Source organism: Neovison vison, chromosome 2 (assembly GCF_020171115.1).
Source record: "Neovison vison isolate M4711 chromosome 2, ASM_NN_V1, whole genome shotgun sequence".
NCBI classification, from domain to species: Eukaryota; Metazoa; Chordata; class Mammalia; order Carnivora; family Mustelidae; genus Neogale; species Neogale vison.
The window spans coordinates 101,474,695-101,490,787 of NC_058092.1; the positions used below are offsets into that span (position 1 = coordinate 101,474,695).

Consider the following 16,093-nt stretch of genomic DNA (forward strand, 5'->3'; position numbering starts at 1 on the left):
TTGGCATGGGCTGGAGTAGTCATGAAAAAAGTTTGAGATAATGCTACATGGTAATAGGTGAGGTAAAGCAGAAAGTCATTTCATGAAAAGGGATCCAGCTTGAGAAAACAAATGCTACTGTTCTTCAAAAAGACAGTAAAGAAACTGGACTTACTAAAGAATATTCATTAGAAGTAATGGGAGATAGGCTTCTGGAATCAAAATCAGGGAAGCAACAGTATGGATGAACATTGAGAACATTATGTTCAGTGAAACGAGCCAGTCACAAAAAGATTGTTATGATTCCACTCGTATAAAGTACCTCTAACCAAACTGATAGGAGCAGAAAGTAGAAGGTGGTTTATCAGGCACTGGGGGAAGGGAAAAGGGGAATTGTTGCTTGAAAGGGTGTAGAATTTCAGTTTTGCAAGATTAAAGAGTTCAGGAATCTGTTTCACAATTGTGTGAACAAACATAGCTCTACTGAACTTAAAAATAAGATGGTAAATTTCTTTGTTTTCTTTTTTAAACTATAGTTGACACACAGTGTTATTGTTAGTTTCAGGTATAGCACATACTGATACAATAACTCGGTCTATGTTATGCTCACCACAAGTCTAGCCACCATCTGTCACCGTCTGTCACCACAGTCCTATTACAATATCATTGTCCATGTTTCCTGTTCTGTACCTTTTATCCATGTGACTTACTCATTTCGTAACTGGAAGCCTATGTCTCCCTCTCCCCTTCACTCATTTTGCCCATCCCTCCACCCTTGGCAACCATGTTTGTTCTCTGTATTTATGGGTCTGATTCTGCTGTTTGTTTATTCATTTATTTTTTAGACTTGATATATGAGTGAAATCATACGGTATTTGTGTTTCTCTGATTTATTTCACTTAGCATAATAATCTGTAGGTCTATCTGTGTTATCACAAATAGCAAGATTAAGGGGATAAATTTTATATTATGTGGGTTTTTTTTTAACCACAATGAAAAATCGGAGAAGCAATGGCATTCCTCAAAAGGGAATCATAAGATAAAATGCAAAGCATCAACACTTTAACTCCCATCCCACCCACCTCCTCCAACCCCTATAACTTATACCTGGGGTGAAAGGAAACGAAAGAAAACTAAATGGAACTAAAGGAAACTAAAGGAATACAAGTATGGCTGAGAGAAAACTAGAGTCCCAAAGGAAGAAAAGTAACTTTATTATTTTAAATGATTGCCAGGATGCTAAGAAATTATATATCAAGATATCACTGTACATTTATCAAAATGTAATTTATCAAAATTTTGTAATTAATACTCTTTCAGGAATGATGCAGAGATAAAACAGAATAGGTAGCTAATTTTAAAGAAGGGAAAAGTTGGATTGAGAAAAATAAAAGTAGATGGATTTAATGTCCATTTTCACAAAGTTCTAGGAAGTCATAAGACTTGGATATGAAGATAGGAAGACTTTGGAGAAAAATTAGTGATCAAGAAGAGCCAGAAAGGCTTCCTCAGAACAAGTTCTTGCTGGACTAACTCTAATGTTCTTTTTGGATTGGTTTAATAGTAGAGGATTAATTGATTCCATGAAAATACATGGTGTTCAGCAAATTGTTTGACAAAGTATCTCAAAATGGAAGAACCAACTCTTCCTCCAAGATGAAGTAACAAGGCCCAGAATTTACCCTTCTACCCAAAGCAGACAGATGAAATATATAGGAAACAATGGTTTTCAAAACACTGGAGAGGAGGCAGTGAAGGAATGTGGTCTCTGGGAGATGGGAAACAAACCAGCAACCCTGGCTTTGCCGCAGCTTGCTGCCTTGGTAGAGCTTCCCCACAGCACAGGGAAGGGAACATGAGGCTGAATGCAGCAGGCTCCCTGAGGAGATTGGAGTTGTGAGTCCAAGGAAATGAAAATAGCTGGTGTTTACAGGAGAGTAGCGAGCTGCACCGGAAGAGAACCCCAGAGAATCCCTCTGGGAGTAGTTAGCAGAGGGAAGAAACTATACCTGAGTGGGGGAAAGAATCCTCTATGAGGAATTAAAGGGAACAGTTTATGGTGACCACACAGGGTCAGAAACAGTGCCTGTTCCCAGGAGCCTGACTGGAAAATCTTATAATTCACAGGGCATGGAGTAGAGTACTCAGGATAGTCCTTCCTCAGTGGTGAGGAATAATCTCTAGCTTTGGATCTGCATAGTCACAAAAGCAAGACTTGAAAGTATCGAATTGTTTTCAAGTAACTTAACTATATACCTGAACAAAACTCGGGATTTATAGGAATACAAAATTATGTAGCAACCACAGGTAAAACTCAATGTCTGGCATCCAGCCAAGGATGCCATGTATGGTATACCAGGCAGGAAGGGATGACCAGTAATGAAAATAATCAACTGAAACTGACTCAGAGCTCATATAACTGTTAGAAATAGCAAGGGACATTAAAACAGTTATTACAATTATATGCCATATATTAAAAAAAATTAAAGAGAGACATGGGAGATAATAAAATCCAAATCAAACTTCCAGAAATGGAAACTGCAAAGTCTGAATTGAAAAATACACCTTAAGAGGATTAATAGCAGATTAGAACTTGCAAAAGAAAAGATTTGTGAACTTGAAGACATTGCAGCTGAAAGCAAAATGAAAACAAGAGCCAAAAAAGAATCTTATTAAAATGCAAAGAGTATCGGTGAGCTATGCGACAACTGTAGGTTGCTTAAAATATGTGAAATTGAAGTCTGAAGTGGAGAGGACAGAAGAAAGGATTAAAAATATATTTATGTGGGCCAAAATCTTTCCAAACTTATACCCACTCGAAGGAACTGAACAAAGTCTAAGGACAAGAAACACGAAGAATACATCACCAAGGGCACATCATAATCACATTGCTTAAAACCGGTGGTAATGAAAAAGAGTCTGAAAAGCCATCTGAGGAGAAAAACGAGTTAGGTAGAAAGCAACACATACAAGAATGATGGCAGGGTTCTCACTGGAAACAAGACTAATATCCCTCATGAACAAATATGCATAAAGCAGCTAAACAAGATTTTAGCAAATTAAATCTAACAACCTATTCAATAGATAACACATCATGACCAAGTAGATTTACTCTGGGCATGGAGGTTCGACATTTGAAAATCAGTGAACTGAAAAAGAAAAACCATATGATCATATGGTTTTCAGTAGACACAGAAAAATTATTGGACAAAATCGAACATCCCTTCCTGATAAGACTCTTAGCAAACCAGGAATGGAAAGGAATTCTCTCAACCTGGTAAAGAGCATAAATGAAAAATCTACACCTAACCTCATACTGAAAAACTGAATGTGTTCCTCCTAAGATCAGGAATAAGACAAGGATTTCTGTCTGTTCTCTTCACTTCAGTTTAGCCTTGAACTGGAGGTTCTAGCTAGTATAGTCAGACAAGAAAAAGAAATAAAAGACATCCAGACTAGAAAAGAAGTAGTAAAAATAACTTTTTTTCATAAAAGTTGTGGTCATCAAAGTAGAAAATCCTGTGGAGTTACTGAAAAGTTACTAGAATTATTGAATATTTAGCACAGTTGCAGATGCAAGATTAGTATATCAGAATTAATTATGTATGTATTAAGCATGAACTGAAATTGAAGCTGAAGAACACAGTACCGCAACATTATGAAATACTTAGGGATAAATCTTGACAAAACACATGAAAGACCTGTACACTAGAAACTAAAAATCATTGCTGAAAGAAAAGACCTAATTAAATGGATTTACTTTGTTGATGGTTCTGAAAACTCAGTATTGTTCATTCTTTTCAGATTGATCTATAGATTCAGTTAAGTCCCAGTTGAAATCTTAAGAGACTTTTTTACAGAAGTTAGAAAGCTGTTTCTGAATTTCATGTGGAAATGTGAAGAACCTAGAAAAACCAAAACAAGTTTGAAAAAGAATAAAGTTCAAAGCGTAACACTGCCTGATTTCAAGACTTACTATAAAGCTTTGATAATCATTACATTGTGATAATGGTGTAATGCTAGGCAAATAAATTGATGGAATAGAATAGAGAGTCCAGAGAGGAAAAACCTGGTATATATTTGGACACCTGATTTTTGACAAAGGTACAGAGGCATTGCAATGAAAAAAGATAGGCTTTTTTGATAGAATAATTGAATTTCTATATGCATATACAAAAAATCAATTCAAAATGTATCATAGACCTAAGTTTAAAACCCACCAGGGGCACCTGGGTGGCTCACTCATTAAGCATCTGCCTTCGGCTCAGGTCATGATCCCAGGGTCCTGGGATAGAGCCCCACATCAAGCTCCCTGCACAGTAAGGAGCCTGTTCTGCCTCTCCCATTGCCCCTGCTTGTGTTCCCTCTCTCGTTGTGTCTCTCTCTGTTAAGTAAATAAATAAAATCTTAAAAAAACAAAACAAGACAAAAAAAAAAAGTAAAAGTACAGCTTGTAGTAGAGAACAGAGAAGAAGATCTTTGGGACCTTGGGCTAAGCAAAGATTTTTTAGATATACACCAAAGCATGATACATAAAAGAACAAGTTGATCAGTTGATCTAAAATTTTAAAAAATCTCTTTGAAAGACATTTGAAGAAGAATGAAAGAAAATGAAGGGATGAAAAGATAAGGCACAGACTAGGATAAAATTTTTGCAGACTATATAATTCTGGGTGATATGACAAATTCTAAAATCTAAATAGTAAGACAATATGCAACCCAATTTAAAACCTGGCAAAGAATTAAACAGATACTTCTTTTTTATATATATATAAGAATATATAAGGATGGCAGGTAAGCTCATGAAAAAAATGCCAAGCATGATTAGAACAAATTGCAACTACAATGAAATACTACTTACTACACATGTATTAGACTATCAGAATAGATCCACACCTGCAGAGAGCTCTCCCTTTACTTTTTGCTTTGGACTTGAGTGGAGATGTAAGGTATGGAGCATCTTCTAATTCTGAGAAGAAAGTCAAGAAAATCTTGAAGATCCTGATGACGGGGCGGGGCGGGGGGGTGGGATTGGAAACCAGATCTTCTGCCAACCCAGAAAATCCTCTCCACGAATATATCAGAGAAAGAAAACATTTTAAAAAACATTTTTATCATTGGATAAGCATGAAACCAGGCGGCAATTTGCATCACAGGCAGATTGCAAAGACAGAAAGAAATTTCACCTTCCCATATAACCAGGCAGATACAATTCCTTATATACGTGTTCCAAAGATAAATTGTAACTTGTCCATATGTAAGAATAGTTCCTGCACGGCACCATTTGCTATTATACATAGTTCATTCTAAATTCACGTTGGGGTGATTGGGGTGACCATCTGTGCTAATCAATTGTCTATTCAAAGGACAACTGACACTGCTGTCTCTGATAAGGGTTAGTTAGAGCTTTAGAGAGAAAGCCTCCTGAGCTAGAGTCCCACAGTGATAGGGACACTGGGGTTCATCTTCCTTGATGATTACATTGCAAAAGCAGGCCACTAGGAGAAACTAAATTGTACAGCTGGCAAGAAGTTTATTCAGCTTTTAAAAAGATTTATGTACATTTCAGAGGGACAGTTAGTTTTCTCAAGGCAGTGAGCTAAAAAGAGGGAAGGAAGGATAAGGTGTTTTGGCACCAGGAAAATTTTAGTATTTTATTAACCTTTATAAAACCCAGAGCTCTGATAGTGTTTTACTGCTAAATGAACCAGATTTTGTTATCATCTACCTCTGGGCTTTTGTTGTAGAAGCTAACACCCACTGTTCAGGTAGTTTAGGTATCTTTTATCCTGCAGGCAAAATCATCCTAACTTATTCAGCCCCTAAGGGCAGAGGAAAATGAATCCCTCCCAGTTCCCTTATATCACAAGACAAAGCCTAAACCATTGCAGTAATCAGAAATATCTGCTTTCTTCAGTTTATCTTTAAAAAAAAAAAATGCATGTATATTTTGTTTTGGATTTGTAATATACCCACATTAGTTTTAAGATTTCTTCTTTCCCCACCTCTTCCCCTAAACAAAATAAAACACAAAAAAACACTTTAAGATTTGAGAGGAGATGTGGGGAAAAGCAGAGAGGGGCCTGCCTTTTGGCGAGATTAAAAATTGTATGTTTTAATGCAATTTTTTTTTTTTTAAGATTTATTTATTTGGTGGGGAGAGGGAAGAGGGAGAGAATCTTCAAGCAGACTCTCCTCACTGAGTGGGGAGCCCGGGGAGCCAGTGCAAGCTCCATCATACAAGCCATGAGATCATGACCTGAGCCAAAACCAAGAGCTGGAAGTGTAACCACCTCAGCTACCACGTGTCCCAATGTGTCATCTTTTAGAATTTAATTTCCACTGAGTATGTTTCAATTTAATTTGATTTCTTACCAGTCTGTTCCAAAGACATTGTTTAAACATTAGAAGTATAAATGAAATGGAAGTTTTAAGTAAGTTATTTTTCAAACAATCTAAGGGTTATTTTTTTTTTATGAGTTACATATACATGTAAATACAAACCTTTTTAGAGTTGTAACATCTTTCCGTGATACACGGATCATTGCCATAGGTAGTTGTGAAGAAGAATAAATGAGTCACCAAGGCTTGTTTGATAAGTCAGCATAGAGGCCCAAGTACGTAAGTACATGTTAACTTGGCAGTTGGTTCTTTCAGCTTTACCATTTCTGTGTTGACACTTAAATTTTTCTCCTCAGATTTGGTTGACTTCTCTTGCTGAAAACTTGCCTGTTCAGTTACTACCAACACTTGTGTTGAGATGACTCCTGGCATCACCACCTTGAAATACCTTGACTTTAGATGAGAGAAAGCTAAGAGAGACATACATGAACAACATTTTTAAATAGCTCTAAAAAGTAAGCTACACATCTGTTCAGACTGAGGTCCTTAATAGCATCTTTTCATACGCCTATAGGCTTTTGTCAGCACCACTTGTCATCTATTAAAACCTTAGTTTTAAGAAAATTCATACTAAAGGAAAAATGAGTAGTGCGGTAGCTAATTTAGACTATAGACTTTTCTCAACTTTCACAGCACAGATCACACTTCTCCAGTTATACTTTTAAAATCCAGGTTAAAAGTCTTAAATCACTAATAGTATGCCATGTCCTCTACAGCTTTTTCTGAATGTGTAATCCAAAATTAAAAAGAGTTATTTAACTATATTACTTTAATTTCAAACATTGATTTTGTTACAAATTTGTGCGAATATGTATGTAGTATGTGTTTGTGTGAGTGTGTGTGTATCTGTGGAAATCTGTGACAGTGTATATGAGTGTGTGTTGTGTGTGTGGTCTGTGTGTGGTTATGGGAGTGTGTATGAGTATGTGGTCTTGTGTGTCTCTGGATATGTGTATGTGAGGGTGTGTGCGTGTGTCTGGGAATGTGTGCTCTGTGTGTGTGTGTGAGAGAGAGAGAGTGTGTGTGTGTGTGTGGTCTTTGTGTCTATGGGAGTGGGGGGGGGTCTGTGTGTTTCTGTGGGAGTGTGTGTGTGAGAAAGAGAGAGTGTGCATGGTGTGTGTGTGTCTGTGGGAATGTATGGTATGTGTGTGTCCCCATATGTCTAACCCCTGCTCTCTAGTCTTGCTCCAGGCCCCTTGGACCAAGCAGCAGTGCTTAAGGTCTAGAGGTATTCTGGAGGTCGGGGTGGAAGTTGTGTTAGTTCCTAGGGTTGCCTTAACAAATTACCAGAAACTTGATGGCTGACAGCAATTTCGTCTCCTGATTCTGGAGACCTGAAGTCTGAAGATCATTCCCTCTTGTGGCAGCATAGCTTTTATCTTTGTCTCTGGCTGCCCATGACCTTCCTCCCTGTGTGCCTTTGGGTCCACATCTCCCTCTCCTTTCTTCTGCAAATTTCAAGTTACTGGATTTCGGGGAAGCTCTAAATCCAGGATGATTTCATCTGAAGATCCATAATTGATGACATCCTCAAACACCCTGTCTCTAAATCAGGTCACATTCTGAGGCTCCAGATGGATGTGAATGGGCGAGGCGGGCACACTGTTCCACCCACTACAGTAGTATTCAATCAGGTTCCTTTTATTATTATTTTGGGGAGAGAGAGCAGAGGGAGAGGGACAGCAGACTGGGAGCTCAGAGCCCAACGTGGGGTCCAGTCCCTTGACCCGGACGAGATCACGACCCAAGGCAAAAACAAAGAGTCTGAGGATCAACCGACTGAGCCACCCAGGCACCCTTAATTAGGATCTTTTTTAAAAATGATGGCTTAAAACTAATATTCCTTAAAAAACTAAAAATAATGTTCCTTTGTTATCTAAAGCCTGCACATTCATTATTTTCTTGATTTTTATAATGTTCGTGTTTACATCCGGTACTTCCATAGCATCCCCCATGGAAAGGAATCATTTTGTGGGAGACTTTTGAATTTTCTCTCTTCTCTTTCAAGAAGTGATGAAATTAGAGCAAGCCTGACCCATCAGCCCATATTTAACCAAGAAACATGGGGTTGCACAGAACATAGCGCTTCCGGATATGTTTGTGCCCAGAACTCCAAGAGCTTGTGCTTCTGGCCTCCCTACAGTGGACCCAGCAGGCCCAGCAGTCTCTTGCTACCTCCAGCCAAGTCTTGTTTTTTTCAGTTCCAGCTTCTCTGCCCATGACGTGGTGAATGAATTCGAGTCAAGCAGGTCTCAAGGTCTAGGGTCAGGGAGGTTGGAAGCCCTGTTACTCTCCATTCCAGCTTTACCAGTTACAGTGTTGCCTCAGGGCTGTCTGTTTTTACTGGGTCATCTAGGAACTGTAATGGTAATCAGAAAAGATATTAATGTGCTATTTTTAAGGTAAAGGAATTTCAGCAAAATCATTGTAAAAGAGTTCTTCACCAAATCCTGATGAAGAGTTAGAACCCAGATTTCCTGACTCTCTGGAGTTGTTTTTTTTATGCTCACCTTAAAGACCCCTTTAATAGAATTTAGATTGGGATATGCCCAGCATTATAGGTAACAGTTATTGTTTGTGTCAGCTCTATCACCGTGGCTTGCAGTGCCCATGGGGAGGTTGGGAATCCTTGCCTTCGTATACACAATGCTATTACCTATGGAGAGCAAGCACGAAATTCTTATAATCCATAGTGTTTCTGAAACCTTCATTGAACAGTTTGTATTACCTACTGGAAAAAATACAAAAACTCCTAAAGTCTCAGTCTATAAAAATCCCTGCTAGGTCCAGATAATATGCTAGTTATTTCCTTCAGTGTCTGTTAATAAATGTGAATTAATCACCTTCTACTTGCACTATGAGCTTTGTAAGCTGCCAAAGTAGATGATTGATCTTATGTGTGACTTTTAAAAGAATGCCTGTGAAAAATCACAAAGTGGTTTGTTCGTTCACGATGGAGCCAACTTACAGCTTTGTTGTCCGATGTGCTTCCGACAGGTGTGTGGACTTTGTTAACTGTCTCACGTCGGCAGTCCACGGGTGCATCTTACTGGATTTTCATATGCACAGCACTATTCTAGAACATGTTGTTACTATGTTTTAGATCATGTGAGTGAGTGAGTTTCATTCTGTGATGTGTTTTTCTTCAGAGCTCTTCAGAATAGGCTTTTGGTTTCCTCTGCTGCTGTAACTAGCTCACTTGATCTTGTTGAACTCTAATTGAAGCTCATTTCTCTCCCTTTTATTTTCAGATACTTGTATCTGCTGTTCTCCAGTGATGACCTTTTACCTTTAGACCACTGGGTATTCAATACAGAGGCTCATCCTCTGCCTGTATTACATTTAGCCAACACCACACTTTCAGGAAATCCTGCTGTTCGATGAAAGCAGCTCCAGAAAGACCATTCTCACCTGTATTTTGTTTACATGGACCACTACCGAAATTAGTCTGGAGAGGCGGCTTTGGGAAACCTGGACCTCGTAAGTCACCATGGCAGGGTGAAACATGACTGTGCCCCACAGGACTTTTCAACTTGTAGATATCTCAACTTTGAAATGATTCCATTTTATACCTGACCAAAACATATTCTGGTATGTGTAAGACAAAGACCTGGTGTGCTTGGATTCGTAAAGAGATGGTCACAAGGGAAATTTTGCCTGTTACTACTATATTGTTTTTAGAGTCCTGGAGTCTGGAGTCTGGACTGCCTAAGAATAAGCCAAGAATGTGGAGCACCTTGTGGGAGTGAGAAATGGCCTTGGGAACCAATTCTATATGTTTTCCTTCCAAAGCGGAGCAGCTTTCAAATCAAATATTTACTTACCGGTTCTCCCCCTTTTCTCCATTTTTGATAATGGAAGGAACTAGAACAGACTAAGAACGGTGGAACTGCGTCAAGAGCAATGAAGACTGGAAAAAGAAACCCGAGTACCTGTCCCTGTTTCAATTTTCAAGTTCCCCATTGGACGACCAGACTGGCAACCATTTCAGATCCCAGTGTATCCCATTGAAATTTCTTGGTTAAATTTAATTTTCTCTGGGAGCACGATCTCACAAAGAATACTCTTCAAGTCTTTGTCTCCATATGGAATCATTGAAACTGGTATTTATCATAACCACTACTTATGAGCCTGGGTTTGGGATTTTGTGCATGTTGATCAGTCTAGTGTTGGTAGCATGACCAAAAGTGGGGGAATCGCTACAGTTTGTCGCCTTGAAACCTGTTCTAAGAGAAAGCCTTGGTTTTGTTGGGAGGAGACTTTTTTTTTTTTCCAAACCAGCAAATCTACCAAGTGAACTTGATCCACTTTAACCTTGTTATAAATTTAGTAAAATCCCTCAACTTAACAACTTTACGTGGCTTGGCAAAATTCACCATGCTATTACGCAGCTCTGAATTTACCCAAATTTCTTTTACAACCTATTAAATCAAAAAACAAAATACAATGAAACTTGCTTAAATGCTCTATCTGGAACAGGAACAGGGCATCCTTTATTTATTATCTCATCAGATGAGTGAGCTTTTCACAAATACTTTATGTAAAAAATAAAATTCAGCTTTTATTTTCTGTAAGGGTATTTATAGAAATCCAAAGAAGAGCTTCAAAGTAATTTTTAACAGAAAAAATGTGGTATAATTAATCATATTAACTAAATTTGGGATATATCTAAGGGAGTTTCTCTTACCATCAATAGATTTTGCAGTGATACTTATTTTTAAAGAAATTACTATTTCTTTATATTTGGGGGGGAAGAACTTAAATTTTTTCAAGAACTGTATTGTAAGATAAGTATGCTTATAAATTTTCTGTCCCTTGAGTTTATGTCACAGTGCAAGACACTTTTTCTTCTTTACATTTAATACAAACAGCTTCCATTGACAATAAAAGTTGGGAGCAGTGTAACTAGTCTAATATTTACTCTGAATTTGGAGATTTCATGAAACAGTGTTTAGGGAAGAAGCCCACCTTGGAATTCTGAAGGCATATTTTCTTATTTTGATAGCTTTTCTGTGTAACCTTTTAGCATGTAATAGATTTAAATTGGAGAAAAGATTTAATAAATTAGTATAATTATTTTCTAAGGGTGATCATCTTATGCCACCAAGAGTCAAACAATCGTCATGATTTAGGAGATGACCCGTAAGTGGTAAATGTCCCTTTTTCTCAGTATATTTATAAAATAAGGATGTGGAGTCAGTGCATTATTTACGTTTTTAAGAGAGTTAAATTTTAGTACACATTTTAAAATTATATCTTTTACTATTTGAAAGATTGAAATTTTTAAATGAGAAGGGTAGATGACTAACTTGAGAAAGGGAGAGTATTTTTTTCTCAAAATGTGTTGGCCTTCCTCCTAAAAATAGCACAAGTCCACTTATGAGTCCCTAAAAAGTGTCAACAACTTGAGGTAGCAAACAGCCACTGGGCGCCTGGCAGGGAACCCACCACACTTTGTTCAGAAGTGTGCAGAGTAAAGGGGCCTCGTTGGGCTCCCGGGAGCCTCTCAAGGAAGGAGAAGACAGAGCCGCCTCCCTGCCAGTGCTGGGTTTCTAGGTCTGGGCTGACTGGGGCTTAAGAGGGGGCGGAGAGGTGCTAGAGCATGGCCAGTCCTTGCCCAAACGAAAAATCTGAGAGGGGCAGGGGATGGGTGTTCTCCACCGCCAGCTCCCTTCCCTGTGATGAGAGAAGACTAGCTCTTCTCACAATGTTTCCATTGTTTCTTTCTCTGAATACCAAAGGCAATTAAAGTCAGCTACAAATGACTTGCCAGTGTCATGTTTTGTTTTTGTTTTGTTTTGTTTTGTTTTAACAGATTTTAAAAATTATTTCCTGCAGGATCAACCCTTATCCCATATTCCACTTAGTTTCCAAGAGTATATTTACTTTCTACAGTCCCTTACCTACTGTCCTTTGCATTTTGTAGACCTATTACTCAGGTTAAAATACTCGTTACATGTATAAGACCTTCACAAAGAGCCTACAGATGCTCCTTTCCAGGTGCCTCTTCAGAGAGCTGACATCTCACTTTGTGCCTTTGGCACAAATGTGCTAAGTACATAGATCAGTTGGTACATAAAAGAAAAGAAAAACAGAGGTGTTGAACACCCCCTCTACTTCCTGCATTTCTCTTTTACAGTTTTAGAGTCATACTTTTTTGTTAAAACTGGTCTGAAGTTGTTTAAGCCAAGCGAATGCAGCCCTAACCAAAAGTCATCTCTGCAGAAAAACCAGACCCCAGTCAGAGGGTTCTTGTTTTCTGGTGGGTTGCATGTATGTACTGTTTTGTGTCTGACACCCACTTAACACCGGTCTTTGAGCAGTTATTTGTATGTAAGAGTGAAGCCTGGGTATTGGAGGAATGTGTTCCTTTTGTGGAAATGTTGGCCCTCATTTCTTTGTGATGTCAGCTAAGGCACCCCTGGGCTGCCCTTGGTAGATCTTAACCAAGCAGTTTGGAACTGTGACCATCGGCTTCTCATCTCCACTCTCCTTTGCCAAAGTCTTTGTCCGAGCTACCGGTTTGTCAATAAGACTGCTTGCCATCCTCGCTACGCAGTTTTTCCTTCAGCCTGAATTTCTGTGAATGAATGCACGAGTGAATGAGAGAGTGAGTGAACAAACATGGAGTCCCTCGGCAGGTGCCGAGCATCGCGCCAGGCACTCTCAGGCATTAGAACGTTTTGTGATTCCGCTGGCATTTTCTGTGTAAGAGTAATTCATACCATTTTAAATGTTTTCCAGTATGAATTATGTCACAAAATCCTTAATTTTATATTTCATTTAAATTAAAGAGGAAAAAATGGTTTATAATATATTTTAAGCAATGTGTCACTATATAATACTAACAACTGTAATTGTGGTTAATAACTAAAATCTCTTGGAAAATGTCAAAGAAATACTTCTGATGCAACGTTGACTAAAATATTTACTTTAGAAATAAAAACATGCTTATTTTGCTATATCTCTTTAATTATATAATCAAAAATTAATGTTTTCTAGAAATGCTGGTTATTTTCTATTCAAAAAATTTTGTCACATAAGTCATGGGTAAAATCTGCAGTTGTAAATTGTTCTTGCTCTTCTGAGGGCCTTGGTCATGGTCCCGTGCTGTTTAATATAAAGAAAAATATACTAAAATACGTCTAAGTTCCAAATAACAAGTTTCTAGTAATCGTATTTTGAGTTTTTCTTTTTCATTAGGTCTCCTTTCCTTCAAATTCTCTAGCTCGTATCTTTTCCATTCTTTACATAGATATTGTGCATAAATACAGTTATACACAGATTTTTAATATTGTCTGTGTTTGTTAACAAACACTAACAAACACAGTTTGTTAACTAGTTAACTAGTTTTGGCTACACAGATTCTAAGCAGAATGGTTGAGTAGCCAAATATGATGTGGAAATATTTTAATGTACTTTTCTGGTTCAAGAACACAGGTGAAGATGATCTTCTGTTACTTCAGCTCATTCAGATCATGATGGAAACATTCTTTGATCTGTAAAGGGTCAGCGAGCTTTTCTGTAAAGGGCCAGATAATAAAGACTTTAGACTTTGTGCACCATACAGTGGCCTAGCTCTACTACTCAGTTCTGCTATTGGAACATGAAAGCTGGTATAGATGATACGTAAATGAAGGGGTGTAGCTGTGCTCCAATAAAACTTTATAAAAACATAGCTGGATTTGGCCCATGGGTTATAGTTGTTAACCTTTGATCCCAAGTATAATTTCTGTAAGATCCTTATGTAATCTTTGATCTGCATCTTTTCTCTGTTTGAGTTACATAATTCATTTTCAAAGGAAAAAGACTGTGTGTATGTATGATTGTATGGGTTTGTGTAACCTAAAGCTATGTATTTTGTTGTCTTGAAAGTAGATCTACTCTTGTGGCGTCTGTTCAGGTTTCAATCTGATACGACCATCATGAAAGAGGCTGTTGTTGTTGTTGTTGTTGTTGCTGGTGGTGGTGTTTGGGGGGTGTGCTGTCAGCCAGTTTCCTTGCCTTGTCATTTAATGCTATAGTTCCAGACCCCCCCATGTGATAAGGAGGGTCTCTGTGGTGTCAAAATATTATAGTTTCTCCAAGTTGGGCCTGCTCGTTAACTTTTGGACCAGGACTCTGGCTTGTTGGAGATGCAAGAGCTCCCCCCCACCCCTTGAGGACTCTCAGGTCCCTCCAAGGGGAATATGATAAAATCTCTGACCTTTGTGCTGCAAAAGCCAATCTCTTGAAAAATTTGAAGCAACAGAAAATGGGTTATGTGCCTCATTTGCCATTTGGCAAGCCACTCTTCCTTTTTCAGACTGCAGAACGGTGCTGCCTGTTCCCTCTAGAACGGCCTAAATCTGAGTGCAGAGGAGAGAGAAATCCAGAAGGAGAGTTCCCTTTTCTCTTACTGGATAACTTGCCTCAGATCCTTAACAAGTTCATTGCGTTATTTCAGAATGTCAGTATGCCTCATATCTAAATGAAAGAAAGCATCCCTCAGCGTCAGTCTATTTCCATGACCGAACAGCTCATCTCTTTTAAACTTTGCTTGAGCCCGGCAGCACTCATGAAATTACTCCAAGTTTCACGACACCATAGTACTAGTAGATACGTTGCAGTGCACCAGCCATCATGACAGAGAGATGTTTCACTCGTGGGTTTATCAAATAGGCATTTCACTCTTTGGAAATTCTAGAGGAGAAGAAGCCTATAGATGAGCTGCCTTTCTAGGTCCAGCCTGTGCAGAGTGCTTCAGTTCCGTGGGTGTGAGTGTGAGAGCACACACACACACACACACACACCCCGAAACCCACATCTATGCATGTTAATTAATATGCACAGGGTTTTTATCGCAAATGTCTTGCTGCTACCGAATTCTACAGAATTCTACGGCAAATTGCTTTGGGACACTCCATGGAGAGAAGTTCAGCTCACTCTTGGGAAAAATTATTTCTTAGAAAACAAATTAGTTTTTGTTGGATAAATTAAATAAAGTATCTCCCATTTTAATTACTGGATTTGGAAATTGAAATGCCATTCCTCAATCTCACTGGTCTCAAATTCACTGATAAAATTTTTCCCTTAATTAGTAAGCGGGGTGAGTATAACCCCCTAGATAGGTACCCACTGGCCGCTCTTGAACTGATTTCCAGTCATGTCCTCCTTATGTAATTTTTATAAATTAAAGGTAATATTGTATATTAAAGATCAAATAAAGATGTTCCTTAAGTGAAAGTCTGTTTACTCTTCATTCGTACCCACTGATGCCAACAGAGTTCAGTCTTCCTACTTGCATGACAACTTTGGCTTTTACAGTAACTGGCAGTCTCCAGTCTCCTAGCTTCAGAGAGCATTTCTTTTGGTTCAGCTAATCGTTAACATTTATTGGTTTATTGATTTTTTTTTTAAAAAAAAAGATTTACTTGTTTTGGAGAGAGAGTGTATGTGGAGGGGAGGGGCTGAAGGAAAGAGAGAAATAGAGAATCTCAAGCAGACTCCCCGTTTGGGAGCCAGCCCAATGCAGGGCTCAGTCCCAGGATCCTGAGATCATTACCTGAGCCCAAGCTGAGAGCTGGACACTCAACCGACTGAACCACCAACGTGCCCCTGTAAGGGGTAGTTTTTACTCCATCTGGTTTTGAGAACTGACAGTCTTCCAGTGTTACCGTGCCTGGTACCGCTAAGATCCAGTCCACCCTCTGAGGTCATCAAGTTTAAATGC

The 16,093-nt window shown here is 38.6% G+C and overlaps 1 protein-coding gene across 1 annotated transcript in view; it reads left to right on the forward strand.

The window, feature by feature from the left end:
- The window catches only part of MAN1A2 (mannosidase alpha class 1A member 2), a 187,683-nt gene extending 172,077 nt beyond the window's left edge, over nt 1-15,606 (forward strand). The window contains exon 13 of the mRNA XM_044239005.1: nt 9,633-15,606. Coding sequence (XP_044094940.1) covers nt 9,633-9,765 — 133 coding nt within the window. The 3' untranslated portion in view covers nt 9,766-15,606. The remainder of the gene's footprint in view (nt 1-9,632) is intronic.
- The last annotated feature ends 487 nt before the right edge of the window (nt 15,607-16,093 follow it).